General features: G+C 43.3%; 1 protein-coding gene across 2 annotated transcripts in view; it reads left to right on the top strand.

Moving 5' to 3' along the window:
• The window catches only part of MFSD1 (major facilitator superfamily domain containing 1), a 43,651-nt gene that overhangs the window by 19,775 nt on the left and 3,502 nt on the right, over positions 1-20,374 (top strand). The window contains exons 5-15 of one of the 2 annotated variants that reach the window (XM_029067970.2): positions 854-921; positions 2,125-2,233; positions 6,414-6,516; positions 6,645-6,743; positions 8,564-8,675; positions 12,528-12,584; positions 12,829-12,985; positions 13,825-13,922; positions 16,103-16,215; positions 17,060-17,107; positions 19,468-19,528. In XM_029067970.2, coding sequence (XP_028923803.1) covers positions 854-921; positions 2,125-2,233; positions 6,414-6,516; positions 6,645-6,743; positions 8,564-8,675; positions 12,528-12,584; positions 12,829-12,985; positions 13,825-13,922; positions 16,103-16,215; positions 17,060-17,107; positions 19,468-19,528 — 1,025 coding nt within the window. Of the gene's footprint in view, positions 1-853; positions 922-2,124; positions 2,234-6,413; positions 6,517-6,644; positions 6,744-8,563; positions 8,676-12,527; positions 12,585-12,828; positions 12,986-13,824; positions 13,923-16,102; positions 16,216-17,059; positions 17,108-19,467; positions 19,533-20,374 lie in introns of those variants that run through there. The other variant, XM_029067980.2, reaches the window with a different exon arrangement.

A 20,374-nucleotide genomic window follows, 5' to 3' on the forward strand; every position in this document is an offset into this window, starting at 1 on the left:
AAAATGGGGATCAAGACTGCTTTCCATCCCTTTAGTCATTTTGGTTCTCTGGATTTTGTCTAATTTCTTTACATCATTTTTAAACTGCTCTTACCAAAACGGGTGAAGACCAGTGAGGCAAGTTAAAAAGAAAAGAAGATATTGAGGTTATATTCAATCAGGAACTGATTCTGAGGTAGCAGTGCTCTGCCATTATTGGAAAGCCCATAGATGCAGGGAAGAATTAACATGAATATGATGAGAATATCAAGAAAGAATCCTTCCAGTACATTAAGTTCTGCCATTATGCATTTTGACTGGAACACCGCTAAGAAATTAAGGAACATCTCTTCCAACGGCACAAACCTGTTTTCGATAGTGCGATGTGGTGTTAGAAGAAATTGTCACACGCACGTGTGCAGCCTGGGGCAATCAGTCATATTAATTGAGTGCTTACTGTGTGCAGAGCACTTTATTAAATGCTTGGGAGAGATCAGTGTAACAATATAACAGATTTGGCAGGCACATTCCCTGCCCACAAGGAGCTTGCAGCCTAGAGGCAAATTTGCGGTATTCGTTAAGCGTTTACTTTGTGCCAGGCACTGTACTACGAGCTGGGATAGGTAAAAGTAATCAAGTTGGACACAGTCCATGCCCCAAGTGGGGCTCACAGCCTTTGTCCCCATTTTGCAGTTGAGGAACCTAAAGCACAGAGGAAACAGCCCCTCAGCTACGTTTAGCTTGTGAAATTCCCCTTAGGTCTTTCTCGTAAGCTGTAATATTTGAAGTCTGGGTTCTCTATTTTCACTATTTGATTTGAACCATTTGAATTTGCTGTATGTTCACTGTGGTTAAAGTATTTTTTGCATTACAGGTGATTTTTGCCATGGGGGCTATAGCTAATGCTTTTTGGCTGATGGAATTTGGCCGATTTGTATTTGGGTGAGTTACGCTCTGGTTTATTTATGTACAGCCTCTGCCTGATGTTGTTTCAACCAGTTTCTTCCAAGTTGGTAAAAGACAAAACTAAGCTCAGTTTTTATCTCATTCGCAGTTGGGTCCATGACTGTTTCCTGGTATTGCCTACTTTTAGAAAATAGCAAAATATAGCTCTGGTAGTTTAAACAGAGTTTAGAGATGGGGCTTAATTATACAGTGGTCTGAAGGTTAATGAAGACTGTATTTGTTCTGCCTGTCTACCCGATAAAATTAAGTACAATTTTCCAGTGAGAACTTACTAGTTACGCTTCTGTTAAGAACTGTTAGCCATCTCTGGCTAGCGGCTTTAAAAGTTATGTCAGCCGATCATATTTATTGGGTGCTTACTGTGTGCAGAGCACTTCCTGAGTGTTTGAGAGAATACAGTATAATAGACACATTCCCTGCCGACAATGAGCTAATAGTCTAGTGGGGGGGCAGACATTAATGTAAATTAATAAATTACAGATTTGTACATAAGTGCTGTGGGTCTGGGAGGGGAGATGAATAAAGGGAGCAAGTTAAGGTGATGCAGAAGGGAGTGGGAGAAGAGGAAAGGAGGGCTTAGGGAAGACCTCTTGGAGGAGGTGTGCCTTTAATAAGACTCTGAAGTGGGGGAAGTTCTTAGAAGGTGTCACTGAGAAAGGGGTTCATATCGTGTCAGTTCCAGAATGGTAGCACTCAGGTTCCAGTCCATTTTCTCTAAATCCAGGTCAGCCTTGCTAGCATTTCTGTCACCCCCCACACCACTCCCCCATTTCCGGGGCCTGTGTTTCATGGTCCTTGTCGCCACGGTACCTCTGTTTTCTGAATAGAGGTGGGGTGAACTTGTGAGGGGCTTGCTGGCAAGGACCCTCTAGACCGTAAGCTCTCTGTGGGCAAGGAATGTGGCTGACAACTCTGTACTAGCATATTCTCTCAAGTGCTTAGTACAGTGCTCTGCACACGGTGAGCGCTCAATAAATCCGACTGATTGACCTAGAAAAGCCCCGCATCTGGGGCCAGGATTTCTGTGAATCCCAGAATGAGGGAGATGCCCTAAACAGAGGCAGGTGTACTAGGCGATGTGTGTTGGCTCACCACCCTTTGACCATTTTTTTTTCCCTTGCTGTAACTGAAATATCTTTCGAAATGGTAGGTATTTCTAATGTGTCTCTCCCTTTTTAGAATTGGTGGAGAGTCCTTAGCTGTTGCCCAGAATACCTATGCTGTCAGTTGGTTTAAGGGCAAGGAATTAAACCTCGTTTTTGGACTCCAGCTTAGCATGTCTAGAATAGTAAGTATCATGCCAGGCACTGTTACGGTGTCAAGCGATGCATTTGCTGAGTGTCTCCCTGGGCGTGCTCGTGCATTCGTGCATTGAATTGGTCTAACACCAGGCAAATAACTCATTGTGGACAGAGAATGGGTCTACTAACTCTGTTACGTCGTACTCTCCCAAGCGTTCAGTAAAGCGCTCCGCACACAGTAAGCTCTCAGTAAATACATTTGAATATATTTTTTTGAGAAAAATGAAACCATAAATAGATCCTGCATGTTTTAGAGGTACAAATGTTAACCCCTACTTTAAGCTAAAGCAAAACGAGTTGCTGGAAGTGAATTTTTATCGTACGACTGCCTTCCTTATGTGTCTTCTGATTTTCCCTGAGTGGTCACCCAGTAACCGCTACTCAAGGGTGCTGGTAGTCCGCTCCTCGTTTCAGTTTATTTAACCTGGTGGCCCACACCTTTCAGCCACTTGGTCCTCGGTCAGGAGTTTGGGAATTTTTCTGGGGCCCTAGGCCAGCAGCGGGGTGGAGGGATCGTGTCCTAAGGGTGGAAGGGGCTGGCCTGCTAGGTGACCATCAGATGGATTTGCTGACCTTAGGGCTTCTGGGTGGTCACAGAGGGAGAATTAGTACTGCATGCATTTGTAATATTGTTGCGGTTGACACATCTCTTGAACTTTTATCGCTATAGTGTCAATTCGTGGTATAGTTGCCTCATAGAGAAATGTGGCCAAGACATATTTTCAGAAGTCAAGTTTTTCTTCTCCAAAACGTGTGCCTCATGAAGATACATTCCTCATTTGGCTGAAGAACCTGTCACTCTGTGTGCTCTGAAGGGTAGCAGGGACATATAGCCCTAAGAGTCATCTTCTGTGAATCTGAAAGCTTAGCACTGATGAAATTGCAGCAGGCAGCACTGTGCTCTGTCTGCTGAATGGAAAGGGTTTTCTATCTTATAGATAGGTGGGATAAGGAGAAAGCAAGTCCTCAAAAATAAAAAGGAAATGAAAGAGGTGTAAGGCAAAATAGAAAGTATAAAAGTACCAATTATAAGACAGGGGAGGCAGAAGTGAGTTAAAGGACTAAAAAGGTAGAAATAGGATTGGAAGTAAGGTTGAGGAGAGTGAGCAAAAAGCAGAAAGAATAGAATAAGGAGATGCTGTTGATATTGGGGCGTAGTGGCTGGATGGAAAAGGGAGTGGAAGGAAGTTGGGAGCGTGTTTGGGTGGACAAGGGAATAGGAGGAAAAGTAGGGAGTGAATCAATCTATTATTATATTTATTGAGCACTTACTCTGTGCAGAGCACTCTACTAAGCTCCTGGGAGAGTATAATGTAACAGAGTTAATAGGCGTGTTCCCAGCCTAAATGAGCTTTCAGGCTAGAGGGGGAGACAGAGTTTTTAATATAAGTAAATAATATGTGGATTGGTACATAAGTGCTGTGGGGCTGAGGGAGGGGAGAATAAAAGGGGGAAATGCAAATGCCGGGTGATGCAGAAGGGAGTTCATTCAGTAGTATTTATTGAGCGCTTACTATGTGCAGAGCACTGTACTAAGTGCTTGGAATATACAGTTCGGCAACAGAGATAATCCCTGCCCAATGAAGGGCTTGCTGTCTAATCGGGGGGAGACAGACGGACAAAAACAAAACAACAGAAACACGATAAATAGAATCAAGGAGATGTTCACCTCATTAACAAAATAAAATAAATAATGAATGAATGAATGAGAGAAGGGGAACGAGGGCTTAGTCAGGGAAGGTACCGTGGAGGAGATGTGCCTTCAGTAAGGCTTCAGAGGTGGCCAGAGGCAAGGCGTGGTGAGGGATCAGCGGTGAGGTAGGTGAACTTGAGGTACCATGAGTAAGTTGGCATTAGAGGAGCACAGTGTGCAGACTGTGATGTAGTAGGAAAGCATTTAGGTAAGGTAGGAGAGGCCAAGGGGATCGACTGCTTTAAAACCTATGGTAAGGAGTTTTTCTGTTGGCTGCGGAGGTAGAGGGGCAACCACACTGGAGGTGCTTGAGGACTGGGGAAACATGAATGTTTTTATAGAAAATGATCCGGGAGCAGAGCGAAGCCTCGAGCGGGGAGAGACAGGAGGCGGGGAGGTCAGCAAGGAGGCCGATGCAGTAATCGGGGCAAGATAGGAGCAGTTCTATGAGGGCATGAAAGTGAAAGGGCACCCCTGGGAGAGAGTGGATCCTTCAGTGAAAAAGACAGATACTAAGCACCGAACAGATTATAGTGGTTAGATGTTTACCTTCTTAAAGGTGACCATGGTGAGCCTAGAAACATACTTGTTAGCCTGGCATTAAGCCAAGCGATCATGAATTTTTAACTCCTTACCATTGGCTTTAAAGCACTCGATAAGCTCACCCCATCCTGCCTCGCCTCACTGATTTACTACAGCCCAGCCACGCAAACCTTCTCCTCTAGCATCAGCTCTCTCACCGTGTCCCGATCTCATCTATCTCACTGCCGATCCCTTTTTCCGGGTCCTCCCCCTAGTCTGGAACTCCCTCCCTCCTCAGCTCTGCAAGACCACCACTCTCCACACATTCAAAGCATTCTTAAAGTCACATCTCCTCCAAGAGGCCTTCCTTGATTAAGCCCTCTTTCCCCCGGCTCGCTCTCCCTTCGGTGTCATCTGTGCACTTGGATCGGTGACCTCTGGGCGTTTGATATTCACCTCACCCTCGACCCCACAGCACTTGGGTAAATATCTTTAAATTATATTGTAAATGGCTTATTTCTGTTAATGTCTGCCTTCCCCTCTAAGCTGTAAGCTCATTTTGGGCAGGAAACTTGACTGCTAACTCTGTTGTACTCGCTCGAGCATTTTGTTCAGTGTTCCCTACGTAGTAAGGACTCAATAAATACCATTGATTGATGTATTTTAGGCAGTGGACTTTCTGTAGAATTTGGTATTTCAGTGGATCCCATGCCCAAATTCTCACGCTAAGAATCCCATTGAGGACTAAAATTAGTGAGACGTGATTGATTTGAAGATAAACGGGTAAGTGAGTTCCCTAAGTAACCGGAGGCCTCATTAACCCTTATCCGCGTACCCTGATCAGCCTCATTCATTCTCCCATCCAATTCTTTCCTCCCATATAAGTTCTGAATTAGATTGTTATACTTTCATGCTTGTATGTTTGTCTGCATTCCGTCATTGGACAGTAAGCTCCTGGGAAGCGGGGATTGTGTTCTACTCTTTAACTTGCAATTTCAGGTACAGGATGCTAAGGTTGAAATAGTATTTATCAAGTGTTTTCTGTGTGCAGAGCACCCTATTGTCGAGGCTCAGTAAAAAACTTGTCTAATTTATTTAGCACTTACTGGTACTATAGACTGTAAATTCGTTGAGGGCAGGGATTATGTCTGTCATTTCTGTTACATTGCACTTTACCAAATGCCAGTCCAGTGCTCTGCATCAACATCATCATCATCAGGGGTAGTTATTGAACCCTTACCATGAGCAGAGCACTGTACTAAATGCTTGGGAGAGCACTCAGTACATACTATCGATTGATTCATTCATGTTTGCTTATTGAAGATGATGTATATGATTTTGCTTACTAAATCTGCAAGACGCTATCGATGTAGATAACCAAGAGCTGTCCCTTAGAATGTAAAATCCTTTGGCCAGGGAATGTGTCTTGGACTTCAATTGCTCCTTTCCAAGGGCTTAGGGAAATGCGTTTAGCACAAGCATTTAATAAGTAACCCTACTATTCTGTTGGGTTATTTTCCATCTCTGCGACTTAGGGTTGGAAGTAGACTGCTTGTAGGGGAAGTTTTTGCAAGCTGTGTGAGAGTTGGTGAATAAATATTCCTTTTTCCACAGTGTGCTACGTTTGAAAATCCACTGTGCCTTCCATCTTCTTTAGAGTGTCTGCTTTTTAGAGTTATAGCTCCCTGAGGGGAATGCTTTGCATATAATTATTGCAATAAAAAGTTGTGCTTATTTTTGTTTGAATTAGGGAATTCAAAATATTTCATAGGACTATGAAAAGTATTTCCAATGAGTCTTTCAGTCTTGTTTTTTTATATAGGTGCATCATTTCAGGTCGGACTTGGAAATAAAATGGTTGTTTGCTCTTATGTCCTTTCCTCTTTTTAAAAGTATAAATTGACTGAATACTTCAATTTACTTCCCCCCCCTTCCTCCCCACTTCCATCTAGGGGAGCACTGTAAACATGAATATCATGGGATGGCTATATACTAAAATTCAAGATTTATTGGGCTCTTCCGGTCACATTACACTTGGAGTCACACTTATGATAGGTTAGTAAACCTTGATGTCACCTTTCAGAAAGCTGAGCTAATAGAGTATAATTGGAAGGCTATTTAAAAATTCTTTTCCGAGGAGTCAGTTCCCTAATTTTCAAGTCTTTTTTTTGATTTTATTCTAGGTGGTATAACGTGCATCATCTCACTCTTTTGTGCGCTGGTTCTTGCTTATTTGGATCGGAGAGCAGAACGAATACTTCATAAGGAACAAGGGAAAACTGGTAAGCTAAACATTTTTGGTGGGAAGGGTGCCTGCTCAGGGTGGTGGTGAAAATAATTTTTTTAATAATAATAATAATAATAATAATGATGATGGCATTTGTTAAGCGCTTACTATGTGCCAAGCACTGTTCCAAGCACTAGGGAGGTACAAGGTAATCAATTTGACCTAAATGGGCCTCACAGTCATCCCCATTTTCCAGATGAGGTAACTGAGGCACAGAGAAGTTAAGTGACTTGCCTAAAGTCAAACAGCTGATAAGTGGCAGAGCGAGGATTAGAACCCATGACCTCTGACTCCCAAGCCCAGGCTCCTTCCTCTGAGCCACGCTGCTTCTCTGTCTTTCTCCTGATTTACCTAGAACAGACGGAACCTCAAGCACCATCCTAATGTTAACTTTAGGATGGTGCTTAAAGTCAGGCCGTACAGACAAAATTAATATCGTGGGAATTAAAAAATACCAAGCCTGCATTCAAGCCACTCTGGCATTAGTAGGTCTGTTTCAAAGACAGATGGCCTTTGCACCTTTTCCATTTCCATCCTCCTGTCCTTCCAATCTCGGGTTGCCTGGCACCTGGACGAGGGAAGTGAAGGATACCGACACCCAGCAGAGCGCTGTACTATCAAAGCCCGGTAAAATACTTGCCGTCTGACTAATACTTAGTCAGTGAAGCAGCATGGCCTAGAGGAAAGACCTGGGACTCAGAGGACCTGGGTTCTAATCCCGACGCTACCACCTCCCTCTTGTTTGACCTCGAGCAAGTCACTGAACTTGTCTGCGTTTCCTGAGCTGTAAAATGGGGATTCAGTACCTATTCTCCCTCCTAGTTAAGGTACCATCCCCTTGTGGGATAGGGACTGTCTCCAAACTGATTAACTTGTATCTACCCCAGTTTTTAGAACAGGGCTTGACACATTATAAGCATTTAACAAATGCCATCAAAAAACCATCCCCAAAAATTGTCACTGGAGTCCAGTGACAATTAGGGGTTGTAAAGAGGGCTGCCATCTTAGAAAAGTTCCCAGTTTGTCAAAATGTTTAAAACCAATTTGTGTATCGTTAGCGCTGAATCAAAGATTGCATCTCTGTGTTATTTTCAACTTGGTACTGGGTTTGTTTCCTCGCGATGTGGCCTGAGGTCAGGGCAGATGGGCCTGGTTCACAGTGAGCATCTGATAAACATTACTTGACCGTTTTCATTTCCTCAAAGTCTGGTCCAATTTCACTTTAGTCCAATATAGTTTCCATTTCTTTATGGTAATTGTTAAGCTCTTATTATATTCCAGGCACTCTACTGAGCATTGGGGAAGATACAGAATTGGACATAGTCCCTGTCTCACATGGTCCTCACAGTTTAAGTTGGGGGAGAGTGATTTAATCCCCATTTTACAGTGAGAAAACTGAGGCACAGAGAAGTTATGTGATTTACCTAAATTCACACAGCAGGCAAGTGGCAGAGCCACGATTAGAACTCAGGTCCTTCTGAGTCTCAGGCTCGTGCTCTTTCCACGAGTCCATGCTGCACCAGTTAAACTTGGACAAAACTGAATATTTAAACTGCTTGATTACGTGTTGGATTTTTGCAACAAACGTTTTCCACAGAGGATGGCCTATGTTATATATTGCAGTCCTTTTTTTAAAAAAATTAATGCTTTTGAATGGCTTCAGAAGGAAAGCTTAGTAGCGTGCTGTTTAACTCTGTGGGGAATTTAGTTTCTGACATAAATCTCCAAACTCTAAATCCAGTATTTTAAATGTAGGAAAAAACATACTGAAGGAACAAACTTACTGATCTGATGATATGCATTCTTTTCCTGCAGGTGAAGTTATTAAGTTAACTGATGTAAAAGACTTCTCGTTGCCTCTGTGGCTGATGTTTCTCATCTGCGTTTGCTATTATGCAGCCATTTTTCCTTTTATTGGTCTCGGGAAGTAAGTGTTTTCTAACTTTCCAATATTAATTGAGGTTGAGTGTGATGCGTGTTTTATGGAGTGCTCGCTGTATGCAGAGCACTGTCCTAAACACTTGGGAGAATATAATACAGTAGAGTTGGCAGACGTGATCCTTGCCTAGAGAGACAGACTTTTCAATCAGGAACCTTGGATGAGCGTTGGTCCTGATGAGAGCCTATGCAGAACAACCTAAGAGAAGCGGCGTGACCTAGAGTATGTTCATTCTTTCATTGAATTCAATTGTATTTATTGAGCGCTTACTGTGTGCAGAGCACTGTACTAGAGCACAGTCCTGGAGTCAGGCTGTAACCCTGGATCCATCCCTTCTCTGCTGTGTGACGTTGGGCTAGTCACTTCGGTTCTCTGTGCTTCAGTTACTTCATCTGTAAAATGGAGATTAAGACCGTGAGCCCTGTGCGGGACAGGGACTGTGTCCAACCCAATTATCTACCCCAGCGATTAGTGCAGTGCCTGGTACTTAATAAGTGCTTAACAAATACCACAGCTCTTAATACTAGTGGCTGGTATAGTACCGTCTGCTTTCTCTCTTGTCGTTACCAGTCATGACCCTGCTGGGGGACAGAGTGCATTGAATCACTGGCCGGGCAGGGTGGTGCGAAACAAAAACTTCTCACTCTACGCTACAAGGCTCTCCATCACCTTGCCCCCTCCTACCTCTCCTCCCTTCTCTCTTTCTACCGCCCACCCCGCACGCTCCGCTCCTCTGCCGCCCACCTCCTCACCGTCCCCCGTTCTCGCTTATCCCGCCGTCGACCCCTGGGCCACGTCCTCCCGCTGTCCTGGGATGCCTTCCCTCCTCACCTCCGCCAAACTGATTCTCTTCCCCTCTTCAAAGCCCTACTGAGAGCTCACCTCCTCCAAGAGGCCTTCCCTGACTGACCTTCCCCTTTTCTCTGCTCCCTCTGCTGCCTCTCTGCCCCCCCTTCACCTCCCCTCAGCTAAGCTCCCTTTTCTCCCTTTCCCTCTACTCCTCCCCCTCTCCCTTCCCGTCAGCACTGTGCTCGTCTGCTCATTTGTATATATTTTTATTACCCTATTCATTTTGTTAATGAGATGTACATCACCTTGATTCTATGTATTGCTATTGTTTTAATAAGATGTACGTCCCCTTGATTCTATTTATTGCTATTCTTTTTGTCTGTCCGTCTCCCCTGATTAGACTGTAAGCCCGTCAATGGGCGGGGAATGTCTCTATCTGTTGCCGATTTGTACATTCCAAGGACTTAGTACAGTGCTCTGCACGTAGTAAGCGCTCAATAAATGCTGTTGAATGAATGGTGGGGACAACACATTGCCAAGAACATGTCGGGGTCTTTGCCCCCCACCCGCAGGCTGAAACAGGACCAAGACTCAAGCCTCTTGTTTAGAATACTGCTCTCTCCAGTGGATCAACAGCTGGGTTATTAATGTTGGATATAGGGGAATGAAGGCAAAATAATATAAGCACAATATTCTAGTGTAAATATTGACTATCTACTTACCACAGAAGTTGACTGCAGTTTACATGTAGATTTGGAACAACTGTAAAAGCCTAAACTAATCTAGGTACTGGAAAACAAATGGCTCCATAATAGCGTGTAATTTTTTTGGTGGTATATGTTAAGCACTTACTGTGTTCCAGGTTCTGTACTAAGCGCTGGGGTCGATGGAACTAATATGGGTGGACACAGTCCGTGGCCCACGTGGGACTCAGTCTCAGTCCCCACTTTGCAAAGGAGGTAACTGAGACACAGAGAAGTCAAAGTGACATTCCAAGCGCTTAGTACAGTGCTCTGCACATAGTAAGCGCTCAAATACTATTGAATGAATGAATGAATGAATGAGCTTGTTCACGGTCATGTCGCAGACGTGTGGTGGAGCCGGAATTAAGTCAGTATTTACCGAGTGCTTATGGTTTGCAGAACACTCTAGTATTAAGCAGTCGGGAGAGAACGGTATAACAATGTGGCAGACACTTTGAAAACTTCTGACTCCTGGGCCATGCTGCTCTTAATTGTCTAGTAAGATAATAATAATAATGTTGATATTTGTTAAGCACTTACTATGTACAGAGCACTGTTCTAAGTGCTAGGGTAGATACAGGGTAATCAGATTGCCCCACGTGAGACTCACAGTCTTCATCCCCATTTTTCAGATGAGGTAATGAGGCACAGAGAAGTGAAGTGACTTCCCCACAGCCACACAGCTGCCAAGTGGCAGAGCCGGGATTAGAACCCATGACCTCTGACTCCCAAGCCCGGGCTCTTTCCGCTGAGCTGTGAACCGTTGGTGAGATCTTTCAGAAAACTCTTCCGTAGTATAATTTGTTTAGAATTTTCTTTCTCCTCGTCTCACTGCACCCCGTGGCCGAGAAGTCTTCTTCCCTAGGCTGCTTTTGTCTGTAGTGCCCACCCACATTTGTATCTGAAGTGGGATTTGGTGTGTGAGTAGAGATGGAGTTTTGTCACCCTCATCAATGGTCTTCATTGAGTGCTCGTCAAGTGCCGAACACTGTACTAAAAGCTTGGGAGAGTACACTATAGCAGAGTTGGCAGTCATGTGCCCTGCCCATCATGAGCTTTCAGTCTGAAAGTCTGACAGTCCAACAGTCTAGGGACTGAAATGTCAAAAGTGATTTTTTGGGGATTTCATTTATAGTTTTGGGACTCCCATCCCACTCTTTCTCCTCTCATCATCATCAGAAACACCGAGAGGGAGTACAGTTTGCGATATCCTGCTTTAGGCACTTGGGATCGTATGTAGAAAATCCAATAAAACAATTCTGGCTCATTAGAAGCCCACCATGTAGAGTCACCTCAGAAGGCAGACGTTTAACATGAGCAAGAAAAATCTACCAACCAAAGGTCCCCAACGCCCTAAATTTAACATCTCTCAGTCAGTGGTATTTTTTGAGTGCCTACACAGTGCAACAGATGCCCTGCCCTTAAAGCGTACGTAATGAGAGACGCGAGACATAAATTCCGTTCAGGTAGTTGGAGCTGACGACTCACCCTTAGCCCTCCATGCTCCGAGCCCAAGCAAGATCACAGGTTTAAAATGGTGGTGGTATTTAAGTGTCTGCATTGCCAAGGGCTGAGAGAATAAGCAGCATGGTGTAGTGGATAGAGCACGGGCCTGGAAGTCAGAAGGTCATGGGTTCTAATTCCAGCTCTGCCGTTTATCTGCTGTGTGGCCCTGCGCAAGTCGCTTCATTTCTCTGGGCCTCAGTTACCTCATCTTTAAAATGAGGATTGAGACGGTGAGCCCCACGTGGGGCAGGGAGTATGTCCAACCCGATCTGCTTGTATCCACCCCAGCGCTTAGTACAGAGTCTGGCACATAGTTAAACGCTTACCAAATACCATACTTATTATTACAATCAGATCAGACACAGTCCCTGTCCCACAGGGGTCAAAGATGGGGGGGGGGAGTAGGTATTTGATCCCACTCTTACAGGTAAGGAAACTGAGGCACTGAGAAATTGTGACTGGCCCAGGGTGACAGAGGTGGGATAAGAACCTGGGTCCTCTTATTGTCTTGCCTGTGCTTTTTCCACTGCGCTACACTATTGTGGTAACGTAGATTTTGCAACCAGGATATTTAATTTAAGCCCTAATGTGTGAATATGCTAATACATATTGGATAGAAAGAAGGGAATTGGTAGCAGTAGAATTTGTTATAGTAGTTGATTTCTAACTACTTATGTATTACCAGCAGACTTTTCAGAGCCATGTGACAGTTTTATTAGTGTTATTTTGGGGTTTTATTGTTATTGTGAAATAGGCCTTTTTAAAATGTTCAGGTCATTTATTGTATTATATTTTAATTTAGGGTGTTCTTCATGGAAAAGTTCGGATTTTCCTCCCAAGCTGCAAGTGCAATTAACAGGTATTTTACCAGTTTTTGATTCTTAAAACTCTAATCACACTTCACATCCACAAGTAGTATCTCACTGGAATCTCATATTCTAAAATTGATCCTCCCTCCTTGAATGCTGTTCCATGGACTAAATCCAGTGTTTGACAAGGGTGGGTGTGTGGTTTTTTTTTTTTGTCATAAATAAAGTGGAAGTTATTTTTCCCTTGACAGCACATTAAATAGTGTCTCACCAACCATTAAATATTTTTTTTAGTGTTGTGTACATCATATCAGCTCCCATGTCTCCCATCTTTGGATTCCTGGTGGATAAAGCAGGAAGGAATGTTATCTGGGTGTTGTGTGCGGTCGCGATCACACTTGCTTCACACGTTATGTTGGCTTTCACCTTTTGGAATCCATGGATTGCAATGGTAATTTCCGAATTATATTACCAAGCTAATGAAAAGAGTTTCTGATCTGTGCAGATGGTTTTAAACCCCTTAACGGAAGACAACCTCCGTTGCCTTATGAATTGCAAAAACAAAGTTGTATCTGAAGTTCCGGAGACCGACTCTGAGTTTCTAATTTTTTCTCCCTTGTCCCATTTTCAAGAAGTCACTCAGAAAGATGTATGACAAGGGCTAACGTCCAGGCTCCTGTGGTTTTTACTTTGTTGTTCTGTCTGCCTGTGCAGAGAAGAGTGAGTCGTGACATCTCATTTTAACTTGGTTTTATTTGAAGCTCTCGGTGAAATCCTCAGGACGGTTGAGCTGAAATGTAATATTCCCAACTAGGTAGCATAGAGCGTGATAATACAATGCAAAAGTATCCCATAAATCTCCAGTGGAATCATGGTGACTCCTAACCCAGTTTGAAATCACTACTCTTCTAAGTTTAAAAAAGAAAAAAATCTGGAAACTAATAAAGGACAATTTTGCAACTCCGGCATTTTAAGTTTTCAGAACCTCATGTGGATACTTCATGTGGCAAAAGGAGGGGGCAGAAGTTAGGGGTTGCACTCTGTCTATCTTGAGGCTCGTCTTCCCATTTCCCCAACGTAATTCTGGGCAGCATTTTTGGATCACACTAAAAATAGCTTTCTGTCAATATTATTGCCTTTCGGTTTTAGCGTAATTCTTGAAACACTTAAAGTGTTAATCACAAGCAGGTTTTACCCATAAGTCTTCCCCTTTTGGCGGATAATTCAGATCCATTTTTTTTTCTCTTGAAGTCTGAATTTCAAATTTTTTCTCATGTCACTTTCTTGCAGTGTTTGCTGGGGCTGTCCTATTCACTTCTTGCCTGTGCGTTGTGGCCAATGGTTGCTTTTGTGGTTCCTGAACATCAGCTAGGAACTGCTTATGGCTTGTAAGTATTTTTGGATTCTTCCTCCCCCTGGTTTTTGTCAGTTTCCACCTTTTCCAAAGAATGTCTTAAAAATGTAGATCCCATAAAGCCAAATTGAAAACAATTCACTTTTTAAATAATAATGTTGGTATTTGTTAAGCGCTTACTATGTGCAAAGCACTGTTCTAAGCGCTGGAGTGATACAAGGGAATTAGGTTGTCCCATGTGGGGCTGACAGTCTTCATCCCCATTTTACAGATGAGGTAACCGAGGCACAGAGAAGTTAAGTGACCTGCCCAAAGTCACACAGCTGACTAGTAGTGGAGTCGGGATTAGAACCCATGATCTCTTACTCCTAAACTGGGGCTGTTTCCACTGAGCCATGCTGCTCCTCCTTTTAAATGATGTGAGACAGGAGGTAGTATTTTTTTTTTTTTTTTTTTAGCTCTGTACATTGTACTATATGGTAGAGCATGGCCTAGTGGATAGAGCATGGTCCTGTGAGTCGGGACCTGGGTTCTAATGCCGGCTCTGCCACTTGTCTGCTGTGTGACCATGGGAAAATCACTTCACTTCTCTGGGCCTCAGTTACCTCATCTGCAAAATGGGGATTAAGGCTCTGGGCCCCTTGTGGGACAGGGACTGTGTCCAACCATTTGCTTGTATCCATCCCAGTGCTTAGTACAGTGCCTGGCACATAGTAAGCACTTAACAAATACCACAGTAATCGTTATTATTATCCTTAGGGAAATGATGATTACTAGAAGACAAGATCCATGCCTTCAAGGAATTTCTATTTAATGGGTGGTCTGGCCTATATATGCACCATGAAGTCCATCTTATAAACTTAATGTTAAATAGCCGTGGGATGGAATGTGTGACCAGAAGAGGGAAGGATCGCTTAGGAAGGAAAAGTAGGCGTTGGGTTTTGAGATTAGCTTTGGGAAGCTGGGTTTTGATAACTGGAGAATCTTGAGCACTTTAAAAACGTACTCCTTCCCAGAGTTTCTGCCCACTCTAATGCTCTGCATTTCCAAACTGATCTTTGTGGAGCCACAGCACTTTATTTTTTGGTATTTATTTTAGGTTTAACTTAAAATAAGCTCCGAAGACACACTGCGTTAAATGAGGCGATTTCTAAGCAGACTTCTCTTAACGAGAACATTAAGACATATTGTGATTTGTAACCATACATAAAATTGAACCGTCTTTAAAATCTTCAGTTAGGACGCCATCGGCATCTGAGCACATCTCCGGTCAATTTTCTCCTTTTGTATGCATTAAACATATCTATGTGTGTCATAAATCAGTGCCTATTTTATTTACCTCAGCTGGTTTTTGAGGGGTAAACTGGGGACTCAAAGTTCTGCTGAGCTTTTGAAGTTCCTGACGAATTTATGGAAATTTTTATTTCCAGCTCTCACTGTCTAGTGCCTAGGGCAGTGGATTGAGTCTGGAGATTCATCAATCGATGGTATTTATTGAGTGCTTACTATGAGCAGAGCACTGTACTGACGGCTTGGGAGAGTACAGTACAACAGAATTAGAAGACAATTAGAATTAACGAGCTTACAGTCTAGAGGGGACGACAGACATTAATATGAATAAATAAGCAACTTATAATGGTTAATTTAAAGATATGTACCTAACTTCACTCATCAGACTTCTGCATTCACCTTTTACTTGCTGAAAGGGGAAGGTGGGGTGGACATAGTAATTTCTCCATTGTCTTAGAGCCCAAATCAAATCACCTAAGTTCCGGCCTGCATTTTCTTCATGCATAAAATGAAGAAATTGTTTTGTAGGAGTTCTTGTGGGAGAAGAGGCAACATTTGTAAAGTACCTTTCCCCTAAGAGAAACCTATTAGAGCTCAAACGAGATTTTGACACGGTTGTGAATTCTTCAGTCATTTATAGAGCGTTTACCGTGTGCGGAGCACTTTACTAAGCACTTGGGAGAGTATAATGTAACAGAGTCGGTAGACATGATCCCTGCCCACAATGAGCTTACAGTTCAGAGGGGGAGACAACTGTTAATATAAATAAATTATGGATATTTACATAAATGCTGCGGGGCTGAGGGAGGGATGAATAGAATGCAAATCCAAGTCCAGGGGTGAAGCTGAAGGGAGTGGGAGAAGAGGAAATATGTTTTGTATGAGATTTTCATGGAAATGTATCTTTTATTTCTTAAATCTCAGCATGCAGTCTATTCAGAATCTTGGTCTGGCAATTATTTCAATAATTGCTGGCACAATCTTGGACACTCGTGGATATTTATTTTTGGAGGTCTTTTTCATTGCCTGTGTTTCCCGTAAGTATACCAACTGTGGAAAAGTTTGGCATCTGAGTAGAGAGGCGTCTCCATTTCTGTGTTGAAAATATTTCCCGTAAGACCAAGTCAACCGATCCCTGAAATATTTACTAATTCTAATAGTTCTCTTTAAAGGGGATAATAAAGTTCTTCCAGCCTCTGTGGTCTAAAGAAAAATAGAAGGGGATGCCTTAACGCATTCTAGTTGTTTCAGTGCACGTGACTTCTGATGTTGATTTGTGCAGTATTAAAAATTCCTGATCAGGCATTGGAACGTGGAATGGCAGGATGGTTATGGAAGTCCTCTATTTATCTCCCTTTATTTTTATACTTGTGTATTCATTCAGTCGTATTTATTGAGCGCTTACTGTGTGCAGAGCCCTGTCCTAAACACTTATTGCAACAGCGTCTTTGTAGCCCAGTCTACACTTTAGTCTCTCAGTTTCTCATGCAGTATTAGAAAGATTATAGCCGTCATTTTATCTCCAACATTTGAATTTGGCTCTGTATTTATGGTAAAATTGTTTGGAATATGGGAGCTCATTATTAGAGAAGCAACTTCTCATCATAAGTTTGTGTCCAACAGTGTGGAGTAAATGGCAGGACCATTCACCAAGTACTTTTGATGATGAAACAGGTCAGAGAACAAAAAGCCCAGTGTATACTGAGATCAGCTTCTTGGAGTATAGCATCCTTCTTGAATTTCCATGCCTTAGTGATGTGGTGTTTTATTTGAGCAGGTGTTTTATTTGAGCAGGATCTTGAGTTGTTGACTAGAGATGTAATTGCATGAAATATTTGTTGCCTAAATACTGTCTAATACCCTTTTCCCTTTCCTTCTTAGTGTCACTTCTTGCTGTGGTTTTACTCTATTTGGTGAATCGTGCCCGAGGTAACTTTTTATTATTATTTTTTATTTTTTTGGCCCTGCAATGGATTTAGGGGCTTGGTGCAAATTCACTTAGTTCAGCATGGTCTAGTGGCAAGAGCCCGGGCTTGGGAGTCAGAGGTCATTCATGGGTTTTAATCCCGGCTCCGCCCCCTCTCTGCTATGTGACCTTGGGCAAGTCACTTAACTTCTCTGTGCTTCAGTTGCCTCATCTGTAAAATGGGGATTTATTCATTCAGTCATGTTTATTAAGGGCTTACTGTGTGCAGAGCACTGTACTAAGCGCTTGGAAAGTACAATTCAGCCATAGAGACGATCCCTGCCCACAACGGGCTCACAGTCTAGAAGGAGGGGAGACAGACATCAAAACAAGTAAACAGGCATCAATAGCATCAGTGTAAAAAGAATTAAAGATCTATACCCATCAAAACAAGTAAATAGGCATTAGTGTAAATAAATAGAATTATAGATATGTACATAGATACACAAGTGCTGTGGGGTGGGGAGAGGGGGTAGAGCAAAGGGAGTGAGTCAGGGCAACGTGGAGGGGAGGGGGAGCTGAGGAAAAGGGAGTGCTTAGGCTGGGAAGGCCTCTTGAAGGAGGTGAGCTCTCAGAGTTTTGAAGAGGGGAAGAGTTATTGTTTGGCAGATTTGAGGAGGGAGAGCATTCCAGGCCAGAGGTAGGACTTGGGCCGGGGCTCGACGGTGAGGCAGTCAAGATCGGGACAACCTGATTACTTTGTATCTCCCCCAGTGCTTAGAACAGTGCTTGGCACACAGTAAGCCCTTAACAAATTCCATCATTATTATTACTGACAACCTATCTCCTGGTGGCCGAATTTAAATTCATTCTACTAACATCATAGGTTTAGGAAGCAGTTAAACCTGTGGGGTGCCGGTCCTTCTTTCAGCCACCTCTTTTGATTAGGTGACTTCCTATTTGAATACCATTCTGAGCCAAGCCTGGAAGAACAAATTTAATCCAAGAATTTATCCTGTACTACTAATCCACTAGGTATCGTTCAGTGCTGCATGATCACTCTTTTCTATTTGTAATATAAATTTCCTTATATCTTTATGGTTGATGTAAATAGATAGGTACGTAGATGGTTGCCAACTGTATTGCCGGCTTTATGCAGTCTGGTCGACTCTTGGCTCCCAGGTGGGCATTGACTGAGCGGGACTTGAACCCGTGAGGTCCCTTCTCCTGTCAGATGGACAGTGGCCCTGGGAGAGGAGACTAGTTCTTAGTCTTTGCCCACCACCTGCTTCTACTGCCTTGGCTCCGTCTCCTGCATGATCTGAACAGGGATGGTGGCCAAGGCTGGTGTGAGTCACAAGACCAAGAGTGGCCATCTTGAAAGACCAGCGTAGCCATGGAACCGTCTCCCAGAACTTACGTATCCCAGTGGGATACCGGCTGAGCCTGCTCTTCACGCCCCTCCATTTCCTTTCTGGTTCTTTTTCTTGGGTCTGCCTGTGGGTCACACCCATTCGGAAAATGGATTTCTCCCTAGCATACTGGTATAGATCTTATCCCGGAGAAGCAGCGTGGCTCAGTGGAAAGAGCGCGGGCTTGGGAGTCAGAGGTCACGGGTTCTAATGCCGACTCCGCCGCTAGTCAGCTGTGTGACCTTGGGCAAGTCACTTAACTTCTCTGTGCCTCAGTTCCCTCATCTGTCAAAGGGTGATAAAAACTGTGAGCCTCACGTGGGACAACCTGGTCACCTTATATCCCCCAGCGCTTAGAACAGTGCTTTGCACATAGTAAGCGCTTAACAAATACCATGATTTTTTTTTTGATTTTTATTTATAAGTTGCTTTTTTCCCCAAACTTTCCTGAAGTGTGGAGTAATGCTACTCGTAGATTATGAGCATTTTTGTTCTTTGCTGATTGAAAATCAGCCTCTTTGACTGCACTGTGAGCTGAAGTTCTTTCACTGGGCATGTTTTCAAAATGCCTGTCCTTGCTCTGGAGACTACTTAAGTACTTTAACATCCCAGCTCTGCCACTTGTCAGCTGTGTGACTGTGGGCAAGTCACTTAACTTCTCTGTGCCTCAGTGACCTCATCTGTAAAATGGGGATTAACTGTGAGCCGCAAGTGGGACAACCTGATTACCCTGTATCTACCCCAGCGCTTAGAACAGTGCTATGTACATAGTTAAGCACTTAACAAATACCAACATTATTACATTATTATTTAACCATGCATGCACTCGCCATAGGTAATTTTCAATGTCAGATTAAATTTAGGCCTACTTAGTTGGTTAAACCTTTGATGGTCCATTATCGTAGAAGGTAAGTGTACTGTTTGGTGGAAGAAACTAAATAGGTCGTGTCTTTGTCTTTTATATATTTTAGGAGGCAACTTAAATTATTCTGCAAGGCAAAGGGAAGAAATAGCCAAGCTTTCTCACACTGAGTAAGTACTTGAAATAGAGTTTTGATGTATTTTTTAGGGGTTAAGGCTTAATATTTCATTTTAATAGCAATCAGTCAGTGACCTTGGAGTGCTTGCCTGTGTGCAGAACACTGCACTAAGCACTTGGGAAAGTATAATGCAATAGAGGTGATAGACACAGTCCCTGCTTACAAGGAGCATACCGTCCACGTGGAGAGATAGACATTAAAATATATTAGTAGGAGAAATTGAGTGTAATAATATGTACGTAAGTGCTACATAAGGAATCCACGCAAAGGGGAGGGTGTGGTAGAGGGAATGAGGATTTAAGAAAGGCTTCGTGGAGGAATTGTGATTTTAGGGAGGGTTTTAAAGATGGGGAGAGTGATGGACTGTCAGAAGAACTGGAAGGGAGATCAGCGACTGAGGGAGAATGCGGGCAAGGGGTAGGCGGTGGGATAGATAAGATCTTCATTCAATAGTATTTATTGAGCACTTACTATGTGCAGAGCACTGTACTAAGCGCTTGGAATGTGCAATTCGGCAACAGATGGAGACAATCTCTGCCCAATGATGGGCTCACAGTCTAAACGGGGGAGACAGACAGCAAAGCAAAAGAGAACAAAACAAAAACAAGACAACATCATCATCAAGATAAATAGAATCAAGGGGATGTACACCTCATTAACAGAATAAATAGGGTAATATATAAAAATGAGCACAGTGCTGAGGGGAAGGGGGAGGAGCAGAGGGCGGTGGGGGAGAGGAGAGGAGGGGAAGCAGAGAGAAAGGGGGGCTCAGTCTGGGAAAGCCTCTTGGAGGAGGTGAGCTCTCAGTAGGGCTTTGAAGAGGGGAAGAGAGTTAGTT

This window comes from Ornithorhynchus anatinus, chromosome 1 (genome assembly GCF_004115215.2).
Source record: "Ornithorhynchus anatinus isolate Pmale09 chromosome 1, mOrnAna1.pri.v4, whole genome shotgun sequence".
NCBI classification, from domain to species: domain Eukaryota; kingdom Metazoa; phylum Chordata; class Mammalia; order Monotremata; family Ornithorhynchidae; genus Ornithorhynchus; species Ornithorhynchus anatinus.